This window comes from Somniosus microcephalus, chromosome 5 (genome assembly GCF_052327205.1).
Source record: "Somniosus microcephalus isolate GS21.2 chromosome 5, FLI_Smic_1.0, whole genome shotgun sequence".
Lineage (NCBI taxonomy): Eukaryota > Metazoa > Chordata > Chondrichthyes > Squaliformes > Somniosidae > Somniosus > Somniosus microcephalus.
The window spans coordinates 162,597,920-162,624,355 of NC_140991.1; the positions used below are offsets into that span (position 1 = coordinate 162,597,920).

The following is a 26,436-nucleotide window of genomic DNA, read 5'->3' on the forward strand; positions in this document are numbered from 1 at the left end:
AGTGATGGGTGCAAGAGTGGAGAGGTGAGTATCTGAGGTAAGTGATGGGTGCAAGAGTGGAGAGGTGAGTATCTGAGGTAAGTGATGGGTGCAAGAGTGTAGAGGTGCGTATCTGAGGTAAGTGATGGGTGCAAGAGTGTAGAGGTGAGTGTCTGAAGTAAGTGATGGGTGCAAGAGTGGAGAGGTGAGTATCTGAGGTAAGTGATGGGTGCAAGAGTGGAGAGGTGAGTATCTGAGGTAAGTGATGGGTGCAAGAGTGGAGAGGTGAGTATCTGAGGTAAGTGATGGGTGCAAGAGTGTAGAGGTGAGTATCTGAGGTAAGTGATGGGTGCAAGAGTGTAGAGGTGAGTATCTGAGGTAAGTGATGGGTGCAAGAGTGTAGAGGTGAGTGTCTGAGGTAAGTGATGGGTGCAAGAGTGTAGAGGTGAGTGTCTGAGGTAAGTGATGGGTGCAAGAGTGGAGAGGTGAGTATCTGAGGTAAGTGATGGGTGCAAGAGTGTAGAGGTGAGTATCTGAGGTAAGTGATGGGTGCAAGAGTGTAGAGGTGAGCATCTGAGGTAAGTGATGGGTGCGAGAGTGTAGAGGTGAGCATCTGAGGTAAGTGATGGGTGCGAGAGTGTAGAGGTGAGTATCTGAGGTAAGTGATGGGTGCGAGAGTGTAGAGGTGAGTATCTGAGGTAAGTGATGGGTGCGAGAGTGTAGAGGTGAGTATCTGAGGTAAGTGATGGGTGCGAGAGTGTAGAGGTGAGTATCTGAGGTAAGTGATGGGTGCGAGAGTGTAGAGGTGAGTATCTGAGGTAAGTGATGGGTGCAAGAGTGTAGAGGTGAGTATCTGAGGTAAGTGATGGGTGCAAGAGTGTAGAGGTGAGTATCTGAGGTAAGTGATGGGTGCAAGTGTGGAGAGGTGAGTATCTGAGGTAAGTGATGGGTGCAAGAGTGGAGAGGCGAGGATCTGAGGTAAGTGCAAAGTGTTAGTAAAAGTGTACTTACTTTTGTTTCTTCCTGCAGGCTTTAGCCGGTGTCTATGCGGAGAGTCTCGGACCTCCGTGTTGCGGATGAGAGATGGCCGTTGCATTCTCAGATGCAACAACCATCTCATTTCTGTAAAAGAAAGAAGTTTGATGAGGTCTTGAATTCAAGATCTCATCAAACTATGAGAATGTCACTGTTTGACAGCTTCACAGAGCTGTCAAACGATGACAATTCATCTGTCTGACAGATGAAACGTCATACGTTGACGTTCTCTGCAACCGGCTTTCCCTTAATTGGCCTGCTAAGCCTGCTGGGCAGACTTAACAAGGTCAATCAAGGGAAAATAGCATGGCTTGGCCACAAATCGATGGAGATGGGACATCGACCCGCCAAGCAGCAGTCCTACCTCCAACGCGCCCCCATTAACAAAATCAGCCCGTATGATTCTATGACTCTAAGTACTTCATTGGCTGTAAAGTGCTTTGTGACATCCGGGGGGTCGTGAAAGCTGCTATATAAATGCAAGTCTTTTTTTATTATCTATGAGAAGTGCTTGTGTAAGGAAATGTGACTGGGAAGACATCAAGCACGAATGATTAAGTTATAATTTTAGTGGCTAGTGCACTAAACATAGGCACAAGACTCCATTAACTATAGTATAGAAAGATAACAGTTAATAAAATGACTATTCAAAGGATTCAAGGAAGTTAAGTCAGGAAGACTTGTTTGAGAAAAGTATCTTTGATGTAGGCAAAATATATATGATGTATAAAGGAGCATGGTTTTCAACAGTTTGTTGTGAACCATTGACGGTAGGAGGTTGTCTAACAGTTGAATGTTAACACACATCAACAGCAAATGTGAGGGATGACCAGTTAAACTGTTTTTGTAGTGCTGGCCAGGACACTGGGAGAACTACCTGCTCTTCTTTACATAGTGGCATGGGATCTTTTACGTCCACCTGAACAAGCAGGTGGGGCCTTGATTTAATATCTCATCTGAAAGACACAACAACAACTTGTATTTATAAAGCGCCTTTAACATAGTAAAACGTCCCAGGAGTGTTATAAGACAAAATTTTTAAATTGAAGCATTGATTAACCAGGAGCCAATGTAAGTCAGCAAGCACAGGGGTGATGGGTGAACGGGACTTGGTGCAAGTTAGGACATGGGCAGCCGAGTTTTGGATGACCTCAAGTTGAGATAGGGTAGAATGAGGGAGGCCGGCTAGGAGTGCATTGGAATACACAAGCCTAGAGGTAACAAAGGCATGGATGAGAGTTTCAGCAGCGGATGAGCTGAGCCGGGGCAGAGAGAGGCGATGTTACGGAGGTGGAAATAGGCGGTCTTAGTTATGCCGTGGATAGGTGGTCGGAAGCTCATTTCAGGGTCAAATATGACACCAAGGTTGCGAACAGTGTGGTTCAGCCTCAGACAGATATTAGGGAGAGGGATGGAGTTAGTGGCTAAGGAATGGAGTTTATGGCAGGGACCAAAAACAATGACTTTAGTCTTCCCAATATTTAATTGGAAAAAATTCCTGCTCATCAAGAACTGGATAACAGACAAGCAGTCTGACAATTTAGAGACCGTGAAGGGGTTGAGAGAAGTGGTGGTGAGGTAGAGCTGGGCGTTGTCAGCGTACATGTGGAAACTGACGCTGTGTTTTCAGGTGATGTCACCAAGGGGCAACGTGTAGATGAGAAATAGGGGAGGGCCAAGGATAGATCCTTGGGGGACACCAGAGGTAACAATGTTGGAGCAGGAAGAAAAGCCATTGCAGGTAATTCTTTGGCTACAATTATAGTTAAGGATGGAACCAGGCGAATGCCGTCCCACCCAGCTGGACGACGGTGGAGAGGCATTGGAGAAGGATGGAGTGATCAACTGTGTCAAAGGCTGCAGAGAGGTCAAGAAAGACGAGGGAGGGGAATTTACCTTTGTCATAGTCACAAAGGATGTAATTTGTGACTTTGATAAGAGCCGTTTCGGTACTGTGGTAGGGGCGGAAATCTGATTGGAGGAATTCAAACATGGAGTTGCGGGAAAGATGAGCACAGACTTGGGAGGCGACAACACGTTCAAGGGATGTTGGAGATGGGGCAGTAGTTTACAAGGATGGAGGGGTCAAGGGTTGTTTTTTTGAGGAGAGGGGTGATGCCGGCAGATTTGAGGGAGAGGGGGACAGTACCTGAAGAGAGAGAGAACCGTTAACAATGTCAGCTAACATGGGAGGCAGAAAAGGAAGTTGGGTGGTCAGGAGTTTGGTGGAATAGGGTTGAGGGAGCAGGAAGTGGGTCTCATGGACAAGATGGCTGCGGAGAGGTCATGAGGGGAGATCAGAGAGAAACTGGAGAAAGATGCGAGTTCAGGACTAGGGCAGGGGTGAACCTTAGAGGAAGTTTGGCCCGGTGGGCTAGGGGAAGGAAGGGAAGTGGCAGAGGCAGCTGAACGGATGGTCTCAATCTTAGAGACAGAGAAGTTCATGAGCTCCTCACACTTGTTATCGGAGGTGAGGGTGGAGGAGACAGGAGAGGAGTTTAAGAAGATGGCTAGCTGTAGAGAATAGAAGCCAAGGTTATCTTTGCATTCCAGGATGATCCTGGAATAGTGAGCAGTGTTGGCAGATGAGAGCAGGACCCGATAATGGTTTATGTGGTCCAACCAGATCTGACGGTAAATGGCTAAACCAATTGTCCACCATATCTGTTGAAGTCTGCGTCCCTTGGACTTAAGGGATTGAAGATGAGGGCTGTACCAGGGGAAACTGCCAGGGTGAGAGAGGCTAATTGCTTTGATAGGGACTAGGGCATCAAAGGTGGTGGTGAGAGTGTAGTTGAGCAGATCAGTAGCTGCAGAAATGTCACGGTGAATGGAGGGCCAAAGACAACTCTCTTGGTCTTCTACTATGTACGTGAAGAGCTCTATTCTTGCTGTCCAATTAGGATATCACCAGAACTGTTCAACCAAAATACTAGATTGTCAACTGCCAACTCTTTATTGTTTTACACATATACAACCTTGAAATGAAGGAAGTGGGAAAATATTTGCTTGGCAGTCTTTACTTGTATTTAAATTCATATTTTTTAAAATCTGAATTCTTTATCTGAAATTTTTGAAAAATATTAAATTTATACATATATTTACAGCTACTTTTCTCTGTTTATTAAAGTATTTTAGATTAGAAGATCTGCTAGTAATGAGGATACCTAGCCTGTCTAAAAGTTTTATGTCTAAATATGGAAAACCAGTTGCTAGCTGTCATACACGTAACAGAATAGGCTGTCTGTGTAAAGGGGAAGATGCTAGATAACCACCACTGAATCAATATTACTTATATAGCAGTATGATAAAATGTACATATTGAAAAGAAGCTACAGCAAAAAGTATGTATAACGGCTGACTGTGTGATGGACTGTTGTTACTAACTGATATGTACCTTTTCATTACTGGCAGATATGTAGCTTTTTGAGCTATTGGTATCTGCTGTCCAATGCATTGCCACTATTACCATTTGAAGTCCTTGATTAGGGAGAAATTATGAAAACAAAAGTTTGGTTTCACTTTAACCTCAAGTTATGCATTGCTTACTTAAGAGAGTTGTTACTATTTTTCTGCTGCTTAGAAACAAATAGTGGAAATCAATTAAATTTAAACAAATCTAGAAATAAATTGGGAGAAGAGAGTTAACTTTTTTCACTTTTGTCCTGGGCCTCTCTGTATTAACTCTTAGATATTGTAAAGGATGTCAGGTGCCTGATATCACCAACAAGAACCTAAGCTCAGGTAAAGTTCAACCAGGAGCACAGTAAGGTTCGCTCTACTGTCTCAAACGTCAGTAAAGCACTCCCATTACACCAATGCCCATTTCCAACACCAATCAGCCAATTAGTCATTCATTCCCATTAGTAATTGGGCTGAGTCCCTATTGATAGCAGTGTTGAGAACTTCAGACAGGAGCTTGAATCCACAGGTGAATGCACAGTTTTAACCCATTGTGTCCCCCTGACCACTTAATAACAAATGAAGCTCAGAACTCAAAGTGATGGCACACCTGCTCTAATTCAATGCATTACAGGTTTAATGTGGCAATACATAAACAGTGGTGAAACAAAACATTTTGTTTTTAGCAAAGAAAAACTTCATATGAATCACTAACAAATGTTTTTGTCACACAGAAATGGAAACAGGTAAGCAGACTTCAATTACTATCTACAGCAAAATAAAATGAATAAAACTTTATTGATCACCAGGTCTCCAGTCATCTTACCGAGCTATCGAGCGACCCATTTCCATCAGTGTCATAAAGACGGAACATGACTAAAAAAAGGGAAAATAAAAAGAAGTAATTCATCTCTGCAAAGCATTCCTAACATAGTGTTATCAACAAACCCTATCAGAAAGGACACACATATAACTTATCCCAGGTTTCATACGATTTCTCCCCTCCATGAAAGTTTTCTTCCTGGGCTGTATTTAACAGAAGTTAGTCTCAATAAGCTGTATGGTAAACAAATCTTGTAATAATTTCCACACTGAACGCAACGGTTCTGATATAAAACAGCTTCACATATCAGAATAAGACGGGCCTGGGGGTTGGCTGTCTTTGTGAGATATGCAGAGACCTGGTTAGATCGAGGAATGGGGATTTATGAATGTGTGTGATTAATTCCGGAGGGAAATCATGACTTTCTCCGTTCTTTATTTCAAAGATTCAAAACATTCCTGTTCAATGTGACCTGGTTTACTGCTTGGTTAGTTACTCTGCTGAGCAACTTTATCACATACTTTTTCCATTGTTTCTACCCAAGTTCTTGCACTAGGGATTGCAGTGTCTCGGGGTGGTGGCGAGGGGAGGTGGGAATTAGAGAAAGAAGAACATCATAACTCTGGGCTTAAATTTGAGATAGACTTGCTTACGCTGATCCCAGCACCTTTTCATAACCGGAGATTGAGTTACAGCAACAAAGGATGGGAAAAAAGATATAAGATAGTCACTAATGAATCCAATAAGGAATTCAGGAGAAGCTTCTTTACCCAGAGAGTGATTAGAATGTGGAACTTTCTATCACAAGGAGTAGTTGAAGCGAATAGCATGGATGCATTTAAGGGGAAGCTAGATAAACGCATGAGGGAGAAAGGAATAGAAGGATATGGTGAGATGAAGTAAGGTGAGAGGAGGCTCGGGTGGGGCAGAAGCCCTGGGATAGACCAGTTGGGCCCAATGGCCTGTTTCTGTGCTGTAAATTCCATTCAAAAATGTTATTGCTGGTTTCCATCCATGAAAAGGTAACACTCTCAATTCAAATAGAAGTTACAACTTTGAGGAAAAACTGAACCGGCTGGGGCTCTTTTCTCTAGAAAAGGGAAGACTCAGAGGTAAATTGATTGAAGTTTTAAAATTTTGAAGGGGTTCAATAGAGTAGACGTAGAGAAGATGTTTCCATTTGTGGGGGTGTCCAAAATTAGGACATAAATACAAGATAGGTACTAATAAATCCAATAGGGAATTCAGGGGAAAAATTTTTACTCAGAGAAAGGTGAGAATGTGGAACTCGCTACCACATGGAGTGGTTGAGGCATTTAAGGGGAAGTTAGATAAGTACATGAGGGAGAAAAGAATAAAATGATATGTTGCTAGGGTGAGTTTAAGTAAATAGAGAGGGAGGAGGCTTGTGTGGTGCAGCTGAATGGCCTGTTTCCATGCTGTAAATTCTATGTAATTCTATGAATAATAATTTTTAATGCTAGTCCATGAAAAGAGAAACTGTGAGTAGTGAAATGAGCTCATGTGCGATTTCATCTTATTCCATGCTATGACATTCATAATATTCTTATTCTAAGCAATCAACTGAACCTCGCTAAATATAGGTTTTTATACTCTCAGAAATCAGGAAAAGACACCATTTCTAATAAGCATTTATTTCATATTAATAGGATTTCACTGGATTACTTTTCCCTTATATTTTTGATGGAAGCTTCTGAATTACATTTATAAAATGTGTATTTTTTAAAATTTACTTTGAAGTATATTTCAAATAATTATTGTAGAATTTTATGGTTAATAGTATGCCCCGATGTGTGTATATACTTAAATTTCAATCCTGATATATACATAGGCGTTTCATTCATTATCACCCAATTAATACAGTGTTTTTTTAAAACAAAGTTTTATTTTCCTATTGAAGTCACAACCACACAAACATCAGATATTGCACAATTAACAACAGATGTGCAATTTGCAGAGAGGCTGTGAAATTAATAGCTGCCTTTAAATAGAAAAGTAAGATGCAAATCATATTTACTGGTTAATTCCTTGTATTTTTATTATCTTTTCACAAAGAAATTGTTTGGTTTAAGAAACATACATTAAAAGTTACTACAGAAATAAAAGTTAGTGCAGAAATATAATTGTGTTTAATAAGTAGAGGGAAGTAATTTGGACAATTTCAGATTACAGTGCAAGGTAATAAAGAGGGCTGTCAGGATTGTAATGAAACTAATGCTTTTGAATTTGTGCATGGATTGCATTTGATTTATTATTACCTTCAGAAAATACATTAGATCAAGTTGAAGGGCCCCTTACCTTCTTAGCATATCTGATAAAACAATACATAAACAAACAGGGCAACCATTTTCCTCAAATAGCTATTAATCATTGTTGCATGTTCTCTCAATCAAGTTCCAAACAACACCTGACAGGTGGCTGCATAAAAATAGAAAACAATGCAGCATTCTGAGCACTGTCAAAAAACTGGCAGCAGTAACACATTTTTATTGAAAGCCGACACACAACGTTCATTTTAATGACAAGGACCATAATAATCAATTGGTTGTGGTTGTCAGACTGACCCATCAGTAACAGAACACAATATGTGAACAATAACCAAGTTTATCACTTACTCAACATTTTAAGAGCACATGCACAACCAATTACCAATATTGTAATCAGTGCAGAAAGCTAGTTAACAAATATATCATCAGGTGAACAGAGATAATGGACCTGAAATTGTGGTCGGAGGCTTCCCGCGGGCAAATGTCTCTGATCCGCAAGAAAAGTACGCATTTATCTGGTGCCTCTGTATCTTCAGACTCTTGCAGTCCTGGGCCTGCAGATGTACGCCTGCGTAAAGGCCCACTTATCCCTGGGGTGCATGCGGTTCGCAAGCATCCCTGGGATCACGTGGGCTGGCCCAACCAATCAAAAAGGGGGATTCCCATCATGCTTATGGAAATTCCATTTATGTACGGAATCCCCATAAGCATAATAGGAATGGCATAAAATACACTTTCACACAGAACCTAAATAAAAATAAATCACCACATGTTTAAAATTAATTAAAATACAATTTAATTAAACATTTAAAACAAAACATTACATTTTTGAAAAAATACATTTAAACATTTTTAAAGGGGCCAAAATTAACCTAAACTAATTTTAAAGATTTTTAAAAAATATTTTAATATTTATTTAAACCCTTACGCTGGTAAAAGAAGGCCCTACTCCTGTATTTACCAGGAATTTTGTGGGCATTCACTGAGCAGTAGTTGGGCAAATAGCCCAACACTCCGCCAGCGAATGTCCATTCCTGTGCATGCGGATGATCTGTCAAGCTGAACTTGACAGTTTGCAAGTTCCGGGTTTTTGCGCATACAGGACACTTACGACCGCATACGCTCTCACGGTCATAGGCCCCATAAAATCAGGGCCATCAGAAAATAATGAAATCAAGGTGTTTGTTCACTAATATTTGTAAAATTATCAGTGTGAGTTCCTGCTTTACATTCAAGCTGACTTTTTGCCAAAAGGTAATGATGAGGCTATATAAAACCTTACTAAGACCTTGGAGTACGGTGTGCAGTATTTGGCTCTACAGTATAGTTGGGATATTGAGGCTTTAGTACAACACAGATTGACTTGGATGCTGCCTGGTATGAGGAAATACAAATACGAGGAAAGACTGGAAAAATTGGGTCTTCTTTTGGTAGAACAAGGTAGATTACTGGGCAATACGAGAGAAGTGTTTAAAATTAGATGCATGATTAAATGTATCAGATTTAGAACAGAGGGCAGGAAAACCTTCACACAGAGAGTTGTGAGGCTGTGGAATTCATTTCCAGAGTTAATGTTTGAGGCAGAAACTATGTCAACATTCAAGATTAGATCAGATTGGTAGCTGAAGGAAGAGAGGTAGAATAAATATGGAAACGGTGGGTAAATGTGATTGCTCTCCGAGCAAGCAATTCGTTCTAAACATGAAATGGACTGGTTGAACCAAATGGCCTGCTGTAATATAATATCTATATGTGAGGCTAAAAAAAACACATGAAAATTGAATGCCTGCTGGAAATGCTGGTGGATGAGGACAGGATTGAGCTAAAGCTATACAAAGCTCTGGAGTGCTGTGTACAGTTCTGGGCACCGCACCTTAGTAAGGATATACTGGCCTTGGAAGGAGTACAGCGCAGATTCACCAGAATGTTATCAGGGCTCCAAGGGTTCAATTATGAGAGATTACACAAACTACTTTTTATTCCCTGGATTCACAGAATCACATCACAGAATCCCCACAGTGCAGATAGAGGCCATTTCGGCCCATCGAGCCTGCACCGACACATATCCCACCCTATCCCCGTAACCCCACGTATTTAATCCCCTAACACTAAGGGTCAATTTATCATAGCCAAATCAACCTAACCTGCACATCTTTGGACTGTGGGAGGAAACCGGAGCACCCGGAGGAAACCCACGCAGACACAGGGAGAATGTGCAAACTCCACACAGACAGTCGCCCGAGGCCAGATTTGAACCCGGGTCCCTGGCGCTGTGAGGCAACAGTGCTAACCACTATGCCATTTATGGGGCGATTTGATTGCGGCTTTTAGAATTTTGGAAGGAATTTGTAAGGTAGAGAGAGAGATTTTTTTTTCCGGCTGTTCGGGGAGTCTAGTATAAGGGGTCATAAACTTAAAATCAGAGCAAGGCCATTCAGGAGAGCAGTTAGGAAACACTTCTTCACACAAAGGGTGGCAGAAGTGTGGAACTCTCTCCCACAATAAGCAGTAGATACTAGCTCAATTAATAATTTTAAGTCTGAGATCGACAGATTTTTTTGCTAGCCAAGGGTATTAAATGAGTGGAGGTACAGATCAGCCATGATCTCATTGAATGGTGGAACAGATTCGAGGGGCTGAATGGCCTACTCCTGTTCCTATGTTCCCATAATGGCCCCCGGTATTAAATAGCCAGCTCGCATATGAAGAAGGGCTGTTTGTGTGAGGTACTAGAAAGTTGCCAGCCCCCATGGAACCAGACCCGACATAACTTTTCTGATTTCAGAAGAGGGGAAAGAAGGCAAAATTAGAAATAAAATCCAAATATAACACTTTGACTAATGCTTCCTATTCAAAAAGCCATGCTTACATATACCTTTTGTAGACTAAGTTTCCTATTTGCTTTTCAGAACACAAACAGGTTTCCACGTAAACATCTAATTTGTATTTCAGAAATATAATACTGAATATATTAAATATATTGAATATATAAGTGAAGCGAAATTGATATCTGCTGACACAATTCGGAATCATTCGGACTAACCTCCAACCATTGACGACTGCTGGTTGTGGTGGAGAGTACTTGAGCTGTAGCAGTAAATCTCCAGCAGGAGAAGCTCTCCCTCTGCTTTTCCTCACAGTTCTTTTTGGGGCCACAATATTAATGGAAAAGATCACTTTCTTTTTGTGAAAGTACATTAAAATGGTGTTCACAAAAGTAATGAAACTGCATAGCTGCTGTTTCTGTGTAAAATGCTCCAGGAAAATCTCACCCAAAATCATACCCAGATATAATTGGAGCCTTCCCCAAATATCTGGCAGTTCCTAAGGCCAAAAGTCAATTTGAAAACTTGTTTGTGCAATTTGGGGTGGATTTTTGGTGCCATCACAAGACAGGAAGTACATCCGAATTATACTATTCCTATCCAGCACCAGGATTTCCTGTCCTGAGCCATTTACATGGCCCAGGGTATCCCTCGGCGTGGGCCTGTCCCCGGGCAAGGCAGGAAAGGCACATAGCTGCAGACCTCTCGGTGGGATCCTTGAAATGTAAAATAATGCCCTACCCAAGGTTTTCAGCCCACTGGCCCTTCAGTTACTGGGGGCCCAGGATCAAGCCACAGCATCAAGTTCTTCAGGTGCCCAGCCCTAGGGTGCCCAGCAAGTGATTAATCCAGAGAATATCAGGAAGTAGGGGACACCTCCTCCCACTTCATTTACATGCCTTCCAACTGGCCGACAATTCTAATTGGAATTCCCCAGAAATCACAGAAATTAATGGGGCAGACATTCTAAAATCCAATTCTCCATCCCTTTTCCTGATCTTTGCGCTGAGGGGACCATTTTATTTAATTATCCAATGGCTGTCTTGAGAATTGGGGCAGCCATAGAAATGAGTCTGTTCCTGCATTCATTCCCAGCACATTACCGTGCCAGAAAATGATACGATCTATCTCTCGAGCCCTGCACTCTCCAACTTCAGTGTGCATGTCTAACATTAGAAAGAAATAGGATCTTATGCCTGTTGGTCTCAATTCTTGGGCTTTAGTATGGAATGAATATTACATTATTACATGAGGCTCACAGAGTTCTAAAACTGCTTTTCAACCCAAGCCAGAGATTCATAAAAAGCATCTATAACACTGCATTGCTGCTCTCGAACAATCAAAGCTAAAATAGACCCATGACTCTGCCACTCAATTATAAAAACAGCTTTTACTTAACTCTAAGTAAAATTAAAATAATCAAATAACAATGATCTATTAAAAAAGTTAATTTCGAGCACTTTAGATCATTTTCCTTAACTCTATTCTTTGGGAGGAAGAACTGAGATGTGGAAAATTATCAGTCTGCCCTAATTAACGAGATTTGTTCACCATGTTGTACCTCAGCCATTTAGAAAAGAACATGCATACATTGGGCAACTGGGCCTAAAAATTCGGTTGTTTGCGCCTCCTGTTAGGCCGCTAATGGGGCACAAAGCAACTAGCACCCAGGCGCGGCGCCGTCAACGCCTCCCGCAAAATTCAGCGGGAGGTTAGCAGCAGCAGTAACCGTTAGCGATGCACCGCCGGCAATTACGTCATTGCCGTGCGCAGCTCCCCGCTTGCGCACGGCCGCGATCTTCAGTCGCGACCCCTGACTTACCGCCTGATGCTATGTTCGACGGGGTCAGGGGGGCCTACATCCGGCCGGGGTGGCGCTAATTAAAGGGAAGGTGCCAGGTGGCCATTTTTGTTGTTGGCCGCCTGCTAGCACCTGCCCCCTCTGCCGTCCCCGGCCTCCTCTGCAGCGCCCCCCGCGGAATGCCGGCTGCGCTGCGTGAACCCGGCACTTCTCTTGAGCACTGGGCTCTTTTGCTGGCACTTTGATCCTGGTGGCCCAGCTGAGCCCCAAGTCGTGCTGCGCAAGACCCCTCCCCTTTAAGAAGGCCTGCAGTAGCGCCACGACATTCACTCGCAGCGCCCCAAGAGGGAGGCGGGGCACTTCCAGTAGCACCCCGCTTCCTTCTTGGGGTGCTACCAATGAATTTCGGCCGCGGGGACGCGACTCAATTTCCCCCCCCCGCTGTCTAATTGAATTAAGAAATGCACTATCATGAAGCTTTCCGCAAACGTTATTGTGATCATAGGTTAATTCTGTGTATGTGACAATCTATATACAACAATCATGCACTCCAGCCTTTTTAATAAGAACAGGCTGACAATTGGAAACTGCATGATTAGCATAATGTACTGCGATGAACTTTCAGCACAGACACCAAGGCGGAAAAATTTGGCATGTTAGCATCCTCAGTTAGCACCTGGTGGGGTTGCAAATGGGGCGCTCAGGCAGTAGCACGTAGTGGGGCGAATCCCGCACCACACGGCAAATTCACCGGCCCCGTAGCACCGGCATTAACAGTTAGTGCAACACTCTCTAGGCGCCCGATCTGCAAACTTCAGTATCGCCCCCCGCCTTACTGCCTCGCGCCGACAACGCCAGGGAGCGGAGGCGTGAACCAGCCAGCTGGCGGCGGGCGGGACACTACTTAAAGGGATGGGCCCCACCTGTCAAGGAACTTCTGTTCCAAAGGTCAGTTATGAGTGGCAGAGAGCGCAGGATGTATCTGCAGCCAAATAAAGGCTGCTTAGTTCCTGGAGTGTTGCGGGTCGTCAAAGGAATTTGCATTTCATCTCCCAGCGTATCGCCGTTCTGCACTCCTCGAATTATTGGGGGTTGGTGTGCAGACACCAGAGACCCTCCCCTTTAATGGCTGGAAGGCACCTGCGCCAATGCTCGCTTCGATTACTCAACACTTCATAATCGTTATCGCTTGGAGCCTAACGCCACTCACCTACACCATTAGCGTTTGATTTAGCGCTCCCCTGCATCCTTTGAGCGCTGAGACTGAATTTAGTGGGCAGCGAGATTGATTAGTGCCTGGCGCTAAACTTCCAACATCTCAAAAGTTAGCGCCACTTCCTGGGCTCTATTCTGAACATTGTTTTTCTGTGGGAGTACCTTCACCACACCGACTGCAGTGGTCCAAGGTGGCGGCTCACCACCACCTTCTCAAGGGCAATTTGGGATGGGCAATAAATGCTGGCCCTGCCAGTGATGTCCACATCTCATGAATGAATTTTAAAAAAAGGTCCAGAATTTGCGGTCGGAGGTGTACCTCCGGGATATGCCTCCGAGCCACTAAAAATATACGCACTTACCTTCAGGCTCCCAGGCTGCGGAGACTTCGGGTTCTGGGCCTGCTGGCATACGCCTGTGTAAAGGCCCACAGAACCCAGGGACGCAGGCAGTTTGGAAGTGTCCCTGGGATCACATGGGCCAGGTCTTCCAATCAGAAAGGAGGATTCCTAATATGGTTATGGGATTCCATTTACGAACAGAAACTCCATAAGCATAATCGGAATCCCCAAATAATTAAGTAATTTAGACAACTGCAATAAAAATAAATGATCTCATTTTCAAATTTAATTAAAAGTCCCTTCAATAAAGTAAATACAATAAAAATTTAATTTTTGAAAAATAATGTTAAACATTTTAATCCAGGCCAAAATTTGCATAAACTAATTTTAAGTGTTTGTGCATAAATTTTTATTTTTTAATTTTTAATTTAAGATTTATATTAACCCTTACACTGGTGAAATCAGGCCCTTTTGCCAGTCGTAAAGGCTTTGTGTGCATTTGCTGGGCAGTAGTTGGGCAAATAGCCCGACTCTGCACCCGCGAAAGTGAGTTTTCCTTCGGTTCGGTAAATCTGTCAGGGCGAACCTTGACAGATCACAAGTTTCGGGTTTTTGCGCCTGCACAGCGCTTGCGGAAACCCAGAACTTGCGGGGCCTTTCCAAGGGTTTACAACGATGTACGCTGTGAGCATGCTGTCATCGGAACCACAAATTCCAGGCCGCTGTCTTTGTTCCATAAGAAAACTGGCTACCTTCTAATATCTGGATAAATGCAACATCTTTCCCTTCTTTTAAGGCAGACTGACAGCAAAGGGCCGATTTTTCTTTGTTTTCCATCCAGGGAATTCTTATTTCCAAACTGCAAAGCAGAGGAAAAAGGAGCAGGACCTGTTACACTGGGTCTCTGCTCCTTCTGAATTGTCCAGGGATTTCTAAGGGTTCCCCAAGGGGAGGCAGACTTGGACGTAAAGCAGCAACAAGTAAACTAACCCCACAGTAATGAGGCACGCGTGGTATCTTGATGCCCAGCGCCATATTTTGGGAGGCCCAAACATAGTGACCGCGATCTTACCTCACAGTGCGGCTTGGGGGCGGGACAGTTGCCATCTGGGTTCCAGTCCCGCCACCAATGATGTCCGATGCACAGACGCTATTTTGCGTCAATTTGCCTTGTTAAGCCCGCCCTGCAGGCTTGCCGCCCAATTAAGAGGAAGCCGGTGTCAGATGATGTCAGTTGATGACGCGTCATCTGCCAGTTTTCTTAAAGGGGCCACGCACAATCTTTTTTGACAGGTGATTTTTCAGTGTTTGACAGCATTGAGGTGCTGCAAACACTGACAATCACTGTACAAAAGGTGGGCTTTCACCCAGTGACTCCCTCCTTAGGCTAGAACAGATGGCAACTGCAGGTGAGGCTACAGAAACGACCTGTCACTGGTTAGAGAAGTTCTCCCAATGAGGTGGGACTACACAAACAATTCAAAACTTGTCACCTACAGAAAAGCCTAAATACATTAAAAATGATTTTCCCAACATTTCCTTACCTCTGAAACTCACCAGTGCAGCATTGGATCATTCACACCACTTCTTTAGCTGTCATCAATGCAGAAACATTAGAGTAGACTCACAACACGCCACACTTACCTGGCGTGGTGTCTGGACACCGGGAAGCCCGCAGTAGTCCTGTCAAAATTACAAAAAGCCTCTTAACTACCTGTTAACAAGCAGTTAAGTACCTATAATCTTCTTCCCGCTACTAGGTGTCAGGTCCATGCGCAAATCGGGGTCCTGACACCTGGGAAGATTGATTGGAGGTGGGTTGACAGCGGGTTTTCTGACCCACTGTCAATCTTTGTGATTTTGCCGGATGTCCCACCTCCAAAACCGCCCCCTGAACACCGGCAAAATTCCGGCCACTAACACTAACTGATAGCGGGCCTTACTCCTTCCAACTAGTCTATTCAGATTGGAGGACTTAAGAAGGGCTGGTTGCAAACTTTTGTAAGTTGCTTCTTTTTCAGGTGAAGCAGGACCAGGATCAAGCCTGGCTTCTGGCTTCTGTTTTTCGAGAACAGCTGAAGGCCCCCAAGCCAGTGGCCATTACCACAGCTGCAAAAGCCTTCAGTTGTTACAAGTGCTGGGCATTCGCACGTTGGGCTTATTAAAATGACCTGAGCCCAGAAATAGCAGTGGGTTCTGGTCAGTCGAGACAGAGTGCACTTTAGGTGCATTCTGCCTAACTTGCACCCAGGCCACGGTGAGGGGGGCAGGGGGCGCATAGGGCAAAGAAAGTAACGAGCATATACAGTAAACTCTTTCTTATCTGGCACCTATGGGACCAGGATGGTGCCGGTTGATGAAAAATTCTGGATAACAGAAAGGAATAACTACCACGGTGCTGCTTTTCCACTAACCATCACCACTGACTAACTCGGCCACCGCAGGAGACTCGGACTCAGCAAAACGAGTGCTGGATGGATTCGGCAAGATTACCGGTTATTGAGGTGTTGTTTTGTATTGAGATATAACTATTTTGTCGGTTATTAAAGTATTCCAGATGATAAAGTGCCGTTTAAACAAGAGTTTACTGTACTTGGTTATAACAAATAAAGAAAGTTTCTAAAATATAACATGCTAACTTTTAACTAACATAGCCTCCTCCAGGTACAACGGGGGCTCTCCCATCTTGAAAGAAAGGTCATGAGTAGTGTGGTAAACCACTGTTTGTATTCCACTGTGTACATGCCTGGACATGCCTCGGCTGACTCCTCCCACAAGTCCTAGTATAAAGGTGACTGCTCCCCAGCCCTTTGTATTTCTGGACCGGTCGACCACTCGAGGCAGACCTTCATTCTTTTGTTAATAAAAGCCTTTAGTTACTCTCTTAACTCTCAGTCTTTTATGAGTAATTGATAGCGCATCAATTTTATTAACAAAATTTTTATAATGGAGAAGATCCTCACACCAGCATGCCTGGACTTAGATCATCGGGAGGCGGACTCATCCACCAAGTTTACTCACTGGCTTAAGTGTTTCGAAAAATTCCTGACCGCCTCCACAGCAATCAAATCGGACGAGGACAAACTGGATGTCCTGACCTCCAAAGTGAACCACCGAGTGTACTCGGTCATCCAAGACGCGACCTCGTACACGGCTGCTCTCAAGCTCCTCAAGGACCAGTACACGCACCCAGTGAACGAAGTGTACGCCAGGCACCTTCTGGGGAGTCGTAAACAACAACCTGGGGAATCGACCTTGGAATACCTTCAGGCACTGTCTGTGCTTGGCTGGGCCTGTGGTTGTAAGGATGTAAAGGCCGCCGTGTACACAGAGGAACTTATCCGGGACGCTTTTGTAGCGGGCCACAGATCCAATTACACCCGACAGCGACTGTTGGAGCAGAGTGACCTCGACCTCAACAAGGCCTCTGAACTCGCACTATCATTGGATGCAGCCTACCGGGGCATGGATGCCTACTCCTCTGCACCGTGGACGCCGCGGGGAATGACAGCCTGGGACACGGTAGGACCGCCTCATAGCGCCGTGCCACCCCAGCCACACCCCAGCAACGGCCCAACTACCGCAGCAGTGTCCCAAGGCCAGACAGCAGTGCCCCAAGGCCAGAAATGCTACTTCTGTGGCCAGGCAAAACACCCCAGAGCGCGCTGCCCGGCGAAAAACGCGATCTGCTCGGGCTGCGGGAAGAAGGGACACTACGCTAACGTCTGCAGGGCCAAAGCCACCCCGAACCCCAGCAGCGCTGCATGTGGGCCATGCGGGCCGCCATCTTGGGCCTCCCCGGCCATGTGCGAACCACCGGTACAGCAGCCATTTTGGACGCCTCCAGCCACATGGGGATCATGGACGCCGCCATCTTGGATGACAGCCGGAACGCAGCAGGCCCCCAACACCGCCTCATCTGATACCCGCAGCGACACACCGACCCCTACGCTGGCATCCGTTACACTGGACCAAGCGAGACCGCACCAGCTGGCCAGTTCGACAATGGACATTAAGGTAAATGGCCACGATACAATCTGCCTTTTTGACTCTGGGAGCACGGAGAGCTTCATCCACCCCAACACGGTGCGGCGTTGCTCTCTCCCAGTCCTGCCTGCGCACCAGCGGATTTCTATGGCCTCCGAGTCCCAGTCGGCGGACATCGGCGGCTACTGCGTAGTGACACTCGTAGTAGACAGGACCGTGTACGATCATTTTAAACTTCTGGTCCTGCCCGACCTCTGCGCTGCCGTCCTGCTGGGGTCAGTGCCACCTTAAAAGTGTTACGATGGCGTACGGTGGACCCCTACCCCCACTCACAGTCCGCAGCCAGCAGCTCCCAAATTGCCCGCCGCGCACCAGGTGCAACCTCTCCACACTCAGAGTCACCCCCCCCCAACTGTTGGCTAACCTCACCCCCGACTGTAAGCCCATCGCCACAAAGAGCAGGCGATACAGTGCCGGGGACAGGGTTTTCATTAAAACCGAAGTGGAGCGGCTCCTGAAGGAAGGGATTATTGAGGGCAGCACCAGCCCCTGGCGAGCCCAGGTTGTGGTCGTTAAGACCGGCGAGAAGCAGCGCCTGGTCATCGACTACAGCCAGACAATAAATCGCTACACCCTGCTGGACGCCTACCCACTCCCCCGCATAGCTGATATGGTCAACCAGATCGCGCAGTACCGCGTCTTCTCGACCATTGACCTGAAATCAGCGTACCACCAGCTCCCTATCCGCCCTGAGGACCGCCAGTATACTGCCTTTGAGGCAAACGGCCGCCTCTACCACTTCCTTAGGGTTCCCTTTGGCGTCACCAACGGGGTCTCCGTCTTCCAAAGGGAGATGGACCGGATGGTAGATCAAAATGCGTTGCAGGCCACTTTCCCATATCTGGACAATGTGACCATCTGCGGCCGTGACTTGCAGGACCATGACGCAAACCTCGAAAAATTCCTCCGCACCGCCCAACTCCTGAACCTGACATATAACAAGGAGAAGTGCATATTCCACACAAACCGCCTCGCCATCCTTGGCTGTGTTGTGGAACACGGAGTCATCGGCCCCGACCCCGACCGGATGCGTCCCCTTATGGAACTCCCACTGCCCCACTGCCTCAAGGCCCTGAAGAGGTGCCTAGGGTTTTTCTCCTATTATGCCCAGTGGGTCCCCTACTATGCAGACAAGGCCCATCCGCTGATCAAGTCCACCTCTTTTCCCTTGACGGCAGAGGCCCGCTTAGCCTTCCACCGTATCAAGGAAGACATTGCCAAAGCCACCATGCACGCAGTGGACGAATCCATCCCCTTCCAGGTGGAAAGCGACGCGTCCGACTTTGCCCTGGCCGCTACCCTCAATCAGGCGGGGAGACCCGTGGCCTTCTTTTCACGAACCCTCCAAGGCCCGGAGACCAGACACTCCGCTGTTGAGAAGGAGGCCCAGGCGATTGTGGAGGCTGTGCGTCATTGGAGGCACTACCTGGCCGGAAAACGATTTACCTTGCTCACTGACCAACGTTCAGTTGCTTTCATGTTTAACAACAAGCAGAGGGGCAAAATCAAAAATGACAAGATCTTGAGGTGGAGAATCGAACTTTCCACCTACAATTACGAGATCTTGTACCGGCCCGGGAAGCTCAATGAACCCCCGGATGCGCTATCGCGTGGCACCTGTGCCAGCGCGCAGATCGATAGACTGCGGGCCCTCCACAATGACCTCTGCCACCCGGGGGTCACCAGGTTCTTCCACTTCATCAAGGCCCGCAACCTGCCTTACTCTATTGAGGAGGTCAGGACCATGACCAGGAACTGCCAAGTCTGCGCTGAGTGCAAACCGCACTTTTATAGACCAGACAGGGCCCACCTGATAAAAGCCACTCGCCCCTTCGAGCGCCTGAGCGTTGATTTTAAAGGGCCTCTCCCCTCCTCCGACCGCAATGTGTACTTCCTCAATATTATTGATGAGTACTCCCGTTTCCCGTTCGCCATCCCCTGCCCGGACATGACCAGTGCCACGGTCATTAAATGTCTGAACGACCTCTTCACCCTGTTCGGTTTCCCCAGCTATATCCATAGCGACCGGGGCTCATCGTTTATGAGCGACAAACTCCGTCAGCACCTGCTAACTAGGGGTATTGCCACAAGCTGGACCACCAGTTACAACCCCCGGGGGAACGGACAGGTGGAAAGAGAAAATGCGACAGCTTGGAAGGCCGCCCTGCTAGCCTTAAAGTCTAGGGGCCTTCCAACCTCCCGCTGGCAAGATGTGCTCCCCGATGCGCTCCACTCTATTCGGTCACTGCTCTGCACTGCCACTAACGCCACCCCTCATGAGAAAATGTTTGTCTTCCCAAGGAAGTCCACATCGGGGACATCGCTACCGCCATGGCTGACGTCCCCAGGGCCGGTCCTACTGAGAAGGCACGTGAGGACCCATAAAACGGACCCCCTGGTCGAGAGGGTCGACCTCCTCCACGCCAACCCCCAGTATGCTTACATTGCATACCCGGACGGGCGGGAGGACACAGTCTCCATAAGAGACCTTGCACCCTCGGGGGCCGCAGTAACCCACTACTCACTACCAGCCCCCCCCACGATCCGATATCCAGCCCCAGCAGACGGCAGGCCTGGGCCCCGCGACCCGCTCGACATCTACGAGGACGACACGCCTGTGCCACAGCCCACGCAGGACTCGACGCCGGAAGCTCCACTACCCCTGCCGTCGCCACGCCGATCACAGCGGCAGACAAGACCTCCGGAGAGACTCCAATACACTAACTTTTAATACACTTCACCCCGCCGGACTCAATTTTAAACAAGGGGTGAATGTGGTAAACCTCTGTTTGTATTCCACTGTGTACATGCCTGGACATGCCTCGGCTGACTCCTCCCACAAGTCCTAGTATAAAGGTGACTGCTCCCCAGCCCTTTGTATTTCTGGACCGGTCGACCACTCGAGGCAGACCTTCAATCTTTTGTTAATAAAAGCCATTAGTTACTCTCTTAACTCTCAGTCTTTTATGAGTAATTGATAGCGCATCAAGTAGGTGACGCTTAATTCTTCTGTGTAGCTTGCTTGATAACAGTAATTGCTTTGGGTGTAAAATGTTACATAGGAAAGATTGGGGGGAAAATTGGGTTGAATTTTGCTCTCGTTAGCGCCCCCCCAGTGGGTGCTAATGGGGTGCAAATCCCCTAGCACCTGGGGACGGTGCCGCCATTGCCTCCCCCGAAATTCAGTGGGGGTTTAGTGGCGGTGGTAGCCAGTAGTGACCCACAATGCTGTGCCACCGGCGATGACATCATCGCTGTGCGCTGTGCCCCGCTCATGCCCCGGCCACAAACTTGGGTTGCGCCCCTTGACCTATCATTGGACAATATGTCCGACAGGATCAGGGTGGCACTTTTGCAGCCGCGGCGGTGCTACTTAAAGGGCAGGTGTCGGGCGGCCATTTTTTTTTGGCTGACTGCCAGCACCTGCTCCTTTCTCCTTTATTCTTCGGGGTGCTGGCCGCGATCGCTCAGCCCGGCACTTCTCTTGAGTGCCAGGCCGTTTTCCCGGCACCCCGCTCCCCGGTGGTCTAGCAGGACCCTGGTGTGCGCAGCGCTAGGCTCCTCCCTCTTAATCAGGGGAGGGGGGCCTACAATGATGTGGCGCTACATGACGATGTGCGTGGCGCTGTTGCATGTAGCACCGCGATATTCAGTTGTAGCACCCCAAAAAGGAGGTGGAGTGCTTTCAGTAGCGCCCCGCCTCTTGCCTGGGACGCTACAACTGAATTTCAGGCAGAGGGGTGCTAATCATTTTGGGGGGCTAAAATTAGTGTCCCAGCAATGTTAGCACCCCAAAAAGGGTGACACCGAATTTCTCCCCCTAGATTTACAGTAGCACAAAACAGACAATAGTGAATCTGCAGTCCGTATTACACGCTGCCTGATTGAAGTCAATGGCGAAGAGAGTCAGGCCTGGTATAAAACAGGCTGTCGATTCGCTATCCCCGTTTTGCGCTACTGCCCAAGACCAATTTCACTCCCATTGACTCATATCAGACATGCCTGAACCTATGGCTGAGTGAAGCCTGCACAACTTACAGAAGCTAATCGAATTCATACCTCTTCAATACATCTTAAATTTCTAAATTATCCACAAACCTCTCATTAATGCTCTTAACCCAACCTTTTCACCAAAATGCATTTAGAAACACTGAGGCCTAGAAATTCGGTGGCGCCCCGCCTGGGCACCGGAATTACTGCTCCGGACGGAGCCGCTTGCGCCAGCCCGATATTCAGTTTCAGCGCCCCAAACGGAAGCGGGGCGCTGCTCGAGGCGCCCCGCGTCCCTCTTGGGGGCGCAGCAACTGAATATCGCAGCGCAATGTGCCGCAGCGCCACACGCTGCAGCACGGTGCGCTGCGGTACTGCAGGCCTTCCTCCCCTTCTTAAAGGGGAGGGGCCTGCACCAGTGCGATCGGAGATCGCGAGTGCCGGCAAAAGAGCCCGGCACCAAGGAGAAGTGCCAGGCTCTTGAGACACAGCCGGCACTGCCCGGGGGGTGCTGAGGAGGCCGGGGACGGCGGCGTGAGGAGGTGCTGGCAGGCGGCCAGCAATAAAAATGGCCGCCCCGCACCTCCCCTTTAAGTAGTGCCACTACCGCCGCAGGTAGGCCCCCCTGAACCGGTCGCGAATTGCGACCGGCGTTACAGCGGGGGGCGCGACCAAATATCGCGATCGGGGCAGTAGCGGGGCGCTGCGCACACCGATGATGTCATCGGTGGCAGCGCAGCACTACAGGCTAATGCCGCCATTAGCGCCCCGCTAAATTTCGCAGGAGGCGTGGCCAGTGGCACTAAACCCACTAAGTGCCCTCTTTGGGCACTAACTGGTGGTGCAGCCCACCGAATTTCTAGGCCTGATTATTTACAAGGAAAGTTCTAGGTTGTTATAAATGATACAATCAGTGCGTGGTCTTTATTCCAACAGAAAAGCCTTAGCTCCCCCTCTCATGCCTGGATAAATACACTACAAATGGGTAGGTGGAGTTGAAATCAATTAAAAATGTATGGAATTGTTGGGCCAAATAGCCTTTGCTAAAAAATCTTGCATTCTTACAGTGATTAGAGGTTCATTGATTGTTATACTTGCACCAGATTTGATGTCATGCATGTTCAATGTTTCAAATCTATGATTGCAGACCGAATAGAGATGCCCAGATTATTTTTGTAAGTATCCAGCTGGCATTAATAAGGGCAGGTCCATAATTTGTTTATTTTAGAGTACAAATAAAATAGTAGTAGCAGCAGATGGCAAGCAGGACACAACAGTTACAACACATGGTATGGACAGCAGATGCGGAGGGAGAAAGGTAAGGCACTGAGAGGGGAGATTCAGCAGGGGACATTATACTAGCAAGGAGCCAAATCAACACCAGCCAAAAAAATTCCAATCCTGACATTGTTTCTATTTGATTGGTAATGCATACATCGACCCGAATGCGTACTGCGGCCCAGAAATTCGGGTCGGGGGCTTCCCGCGGGTGCAAGCCCCCGACTTACACTTACCTAGCGCGCCGGCAGTTGACCTCTTGGCCTGCGTGGAATTCCTCTCCGAGGCCTGTCCCAGAGGCCGGCGCACTATGCTGGCGTGTCCCAGGGGCGTAGTTAGTGTGGTAAACCACTGTATTGTATATTGCCACCTCTGGGTGGCGCTGTGTATGGAGGCATGCCTCAGCTGACTCCACCCACCACTGTGTGGGTTTCGTTCAGACTTGTTCAGTCACTCACGAAGAAGCATGGTCTCTTCTTAGCTAATAAAAGCCTTATTCATCTCTTCTTTCGACTCATCATCTCTTCTTCGACTCATCACCTTTTATGAAGTAATTGATAAGCGTATCAATTTTATTAGCTAAAAGTTAAATGGCGACACCTGAGGAGCAACAACAGCAACGGATACAGCAGACATTGCTGAGAGCCCTCAGACCACCACGCCTGGACCTCGACCCTCAAGATGTGGGTGCATCAGCCAAGTTTGAACACTGGCTGAGCTGCTTTGAATCCTTCCTCGCAATCTCACAGGTTACAGAGGAGGATCACAAACTGAAAATTTTGACCGCCCAGGTGAGCCATCAAGTATATATGCTAATCCGGGACTCTAATACGTACGTGGCGGCCCTCGAGCTACTAAAAGGGCAATATACGCGCCCAGTGAACACAATTTACGCCCGACACCTCTTGGGATCCCGCAGGCAGCAACCGGGAGAACCGGTAGGGGCATTTGCACGGGCGCTACTGGCACTCTGCAGAGACTGCGATTGTAAAGCGGTAACGGCTGTGGAGCACGTGCAGGGACTCGCCTGTGATGCCTTCGTCAGGGGCCTCCAGTCAGACCACACCCGGCAGAGACTGCTAGAAAGCAAGGAACCCGACCTGAAGACGGCCATTGCCCTTGCGCTCTCGTTAGAGGAGGCCCACCGAAACCTCGAGGCATACCCCCGTAACGGCGCCGAGACATGGCAATCGAAACCGTGGGACACGGGACCGCCGCCCCCGGCACCAACCGCTGCAGCGACCCAACCGAGACAGCAGCCTCCGGTAAGAACTGCTTCGATGCCCAGTAACCAGGCCCAAAAATGCTATTTCTGTGGCCAGTTAAAACATCCCAGAGCGCACTGCCCAGCTAAGACAGCTACCTGCTCGGGCTGCGGGAAGAAAGGCCATTACTCTAACGCCTGCAAGGGGAAGCCAGCCAGCAGCACAGCGTGCGGGCCGTGGGAGCAGCCATCTTATCCGCCATTTTGTGTACCCCCGGCCGCATGGCATCCGCCGCCATCGTATCCAACGCACTCAACCGCCATTTCGTCACCGGAACCGACCACCGTCTCGGCGGATGACTATAGTGACTCACTAAGCCACATACTGGCCTCCGTGACGCTGGATCAAGGCCACCCTCACCATCTATCCAGCTCCATGATGGATATCGCGGTAAACGGCCGCGCCACCAGTTGCCTGATCGACAGCGGGAGCACAGAGAGTTTCGTCCACCCCGACACGGTACGTAGCCACTCCCTCACGATTCTGCCAACGCACCATCGCATTTCTATGGCGTCCAAGTCCCAGTCAATGGACATCAGCGGCTACTGTGTGGTGACCCTGTCAGTAGGGGGCACTGAATATCAAAAATTTAAACTGCTAGTCCTGCCCCGTCTTTGCGCTGCCGTCCTGCTAGGGTTGGATTTTCAGTGCCACCTTAAGAGTGTCACACTAGCATACGGTGGACCCCTCCCCCCACTCACAGTCTGCAACCAACAACTTTTAAATCGCCCGCTGCAAACCACCTGCAGCCTTTCCACATTAAAAGTCCCCCCCCCTCCCCTGTTCGCTAACCTCACCCGCGACTGTAAACCCATCGCTACCAAAAGCAGGCGGTACAGTGCCGGGGACAGAGCTTTTATCAGCTCTGAGGTGGAGCGGCTCTTGAAGGAGGGCATTATCGAAGGTAGCACTAGCCCCTGGCGAGCCCAGGTTGTAGTCGTTAAAACCACTGCAAAACGCCGCATGGTAATCGACTACAGCCAAACCATAAACCGGTACACCCAGCTGGACGCGTACCCCCTCCCTCGCATATCTGATATGGTCAATCAGATTGCGCAATACAAAGTATTCTCCACCATCGACCTTAAGTCAGCGTACCACCAGCTGCCCATCCGCCATGAGGACCGCCAGTATACTGCCTTCGAGGCAAACGGCCGCCTCTACCACTTCCTTAGGGTCCCCTTCGGCGTCACCAACGGGGTTTCGGTCTTCCAAAGGGAGATGGACCGAATGGTTGACCAGAACGCGCTGCGGGCAACCTTCCCCTATTTGGATAACGTCACCATCTGCGGCCACGACCAGCAGGACCACGACGTTAATCTAGCAAATTTCCTCCGTACGGCCCAACGGCTGAACCTAACGTACAATAAGGAAAAATGTATGTTTCACACCAAGCGCCTGGCCATCCTCGGCTGCGTGGTGGAGAACGGAGTCATCGGGCCCGACCCCGACAGAATGCGCCCCCTAATGGAGCTACCCCTTCCCCACTGCCAAAAAGCACTGAAGAGATGCCTGGGGTTTTTCTCCTACTACGCCCAGTGGGTGCCCCTCTATGCAGACAAAGCCAGGCCCCTCATCAAAGCCACCTCCTTCCCCCTGACACCAGAGGCGTGTGCAGCCTTCACTCTTATCAAGAACGATATCGCGAAGGCCGCAATGCACGCGGTGGATGAGTCCATCCCCTTCCAAGTGGAGAGCGATGCCTCCGACTTCGCCCTAGCCGCGACCCTTAACCAGGCGGGCAGACCCGTGGCCTTTTTCTCAAGGACCCTCCAGGGCCCCGAGACGAGACACTCCTCCGTCGAAAAGGAGGCCCAGGCTATTGTAGAAGCGGTGCGTCACTGGAGGCATTACCTGGCCGGGAAACGATTTACCCTGCTCACTGACCAGCGTTCAGTAGCTTTTATGTTTAATAATAAGCAGAGGGGTAAAATCAAGAACGACAAGATCTTGAGGTGGAGAATCGAACTCTCCACCTACAATTATGATATCTTGTATCGGCCAGGGAAACTCAATGAGCCCCCAGATGCCCTATCACGTGGTACATGCGCCAACGCGCAGAGTGATAGGCTGCAGTCCCTCCACAATGACCTCTGCCACCCGGGGGTCACCAGGTTTTTCCATTTTATCAAATCCCGTAACCTGCC

The 26,436-nt window shown here is 48.0% G+C and overlaps 1 protein-coding gene across 1 annotated transcript in view; it reads right to left on the reverse strand.

The window, feature by feature from the left end:
• The window catches only part of dgkb (diacylglycerol kinase, beta), a 1,409,408-nt gene that overhangs the window by 1,234,414 nt on the left and 148,558 nt on the right, over nucleotides 1–26,436 (reverse strand). Inside the window, exon 4 of the mRNA XM_085988391.1 lies at nucleotides 5,243–5,292. Within this exon, the coding sequence (XP_085844517.1) occupies nucleotides 5,243–5,292 (50 nt within the window). The remainder of the gene's footprint in view (nucleotides 1–5,242; nucleotides 5,293–26,436) is intronic.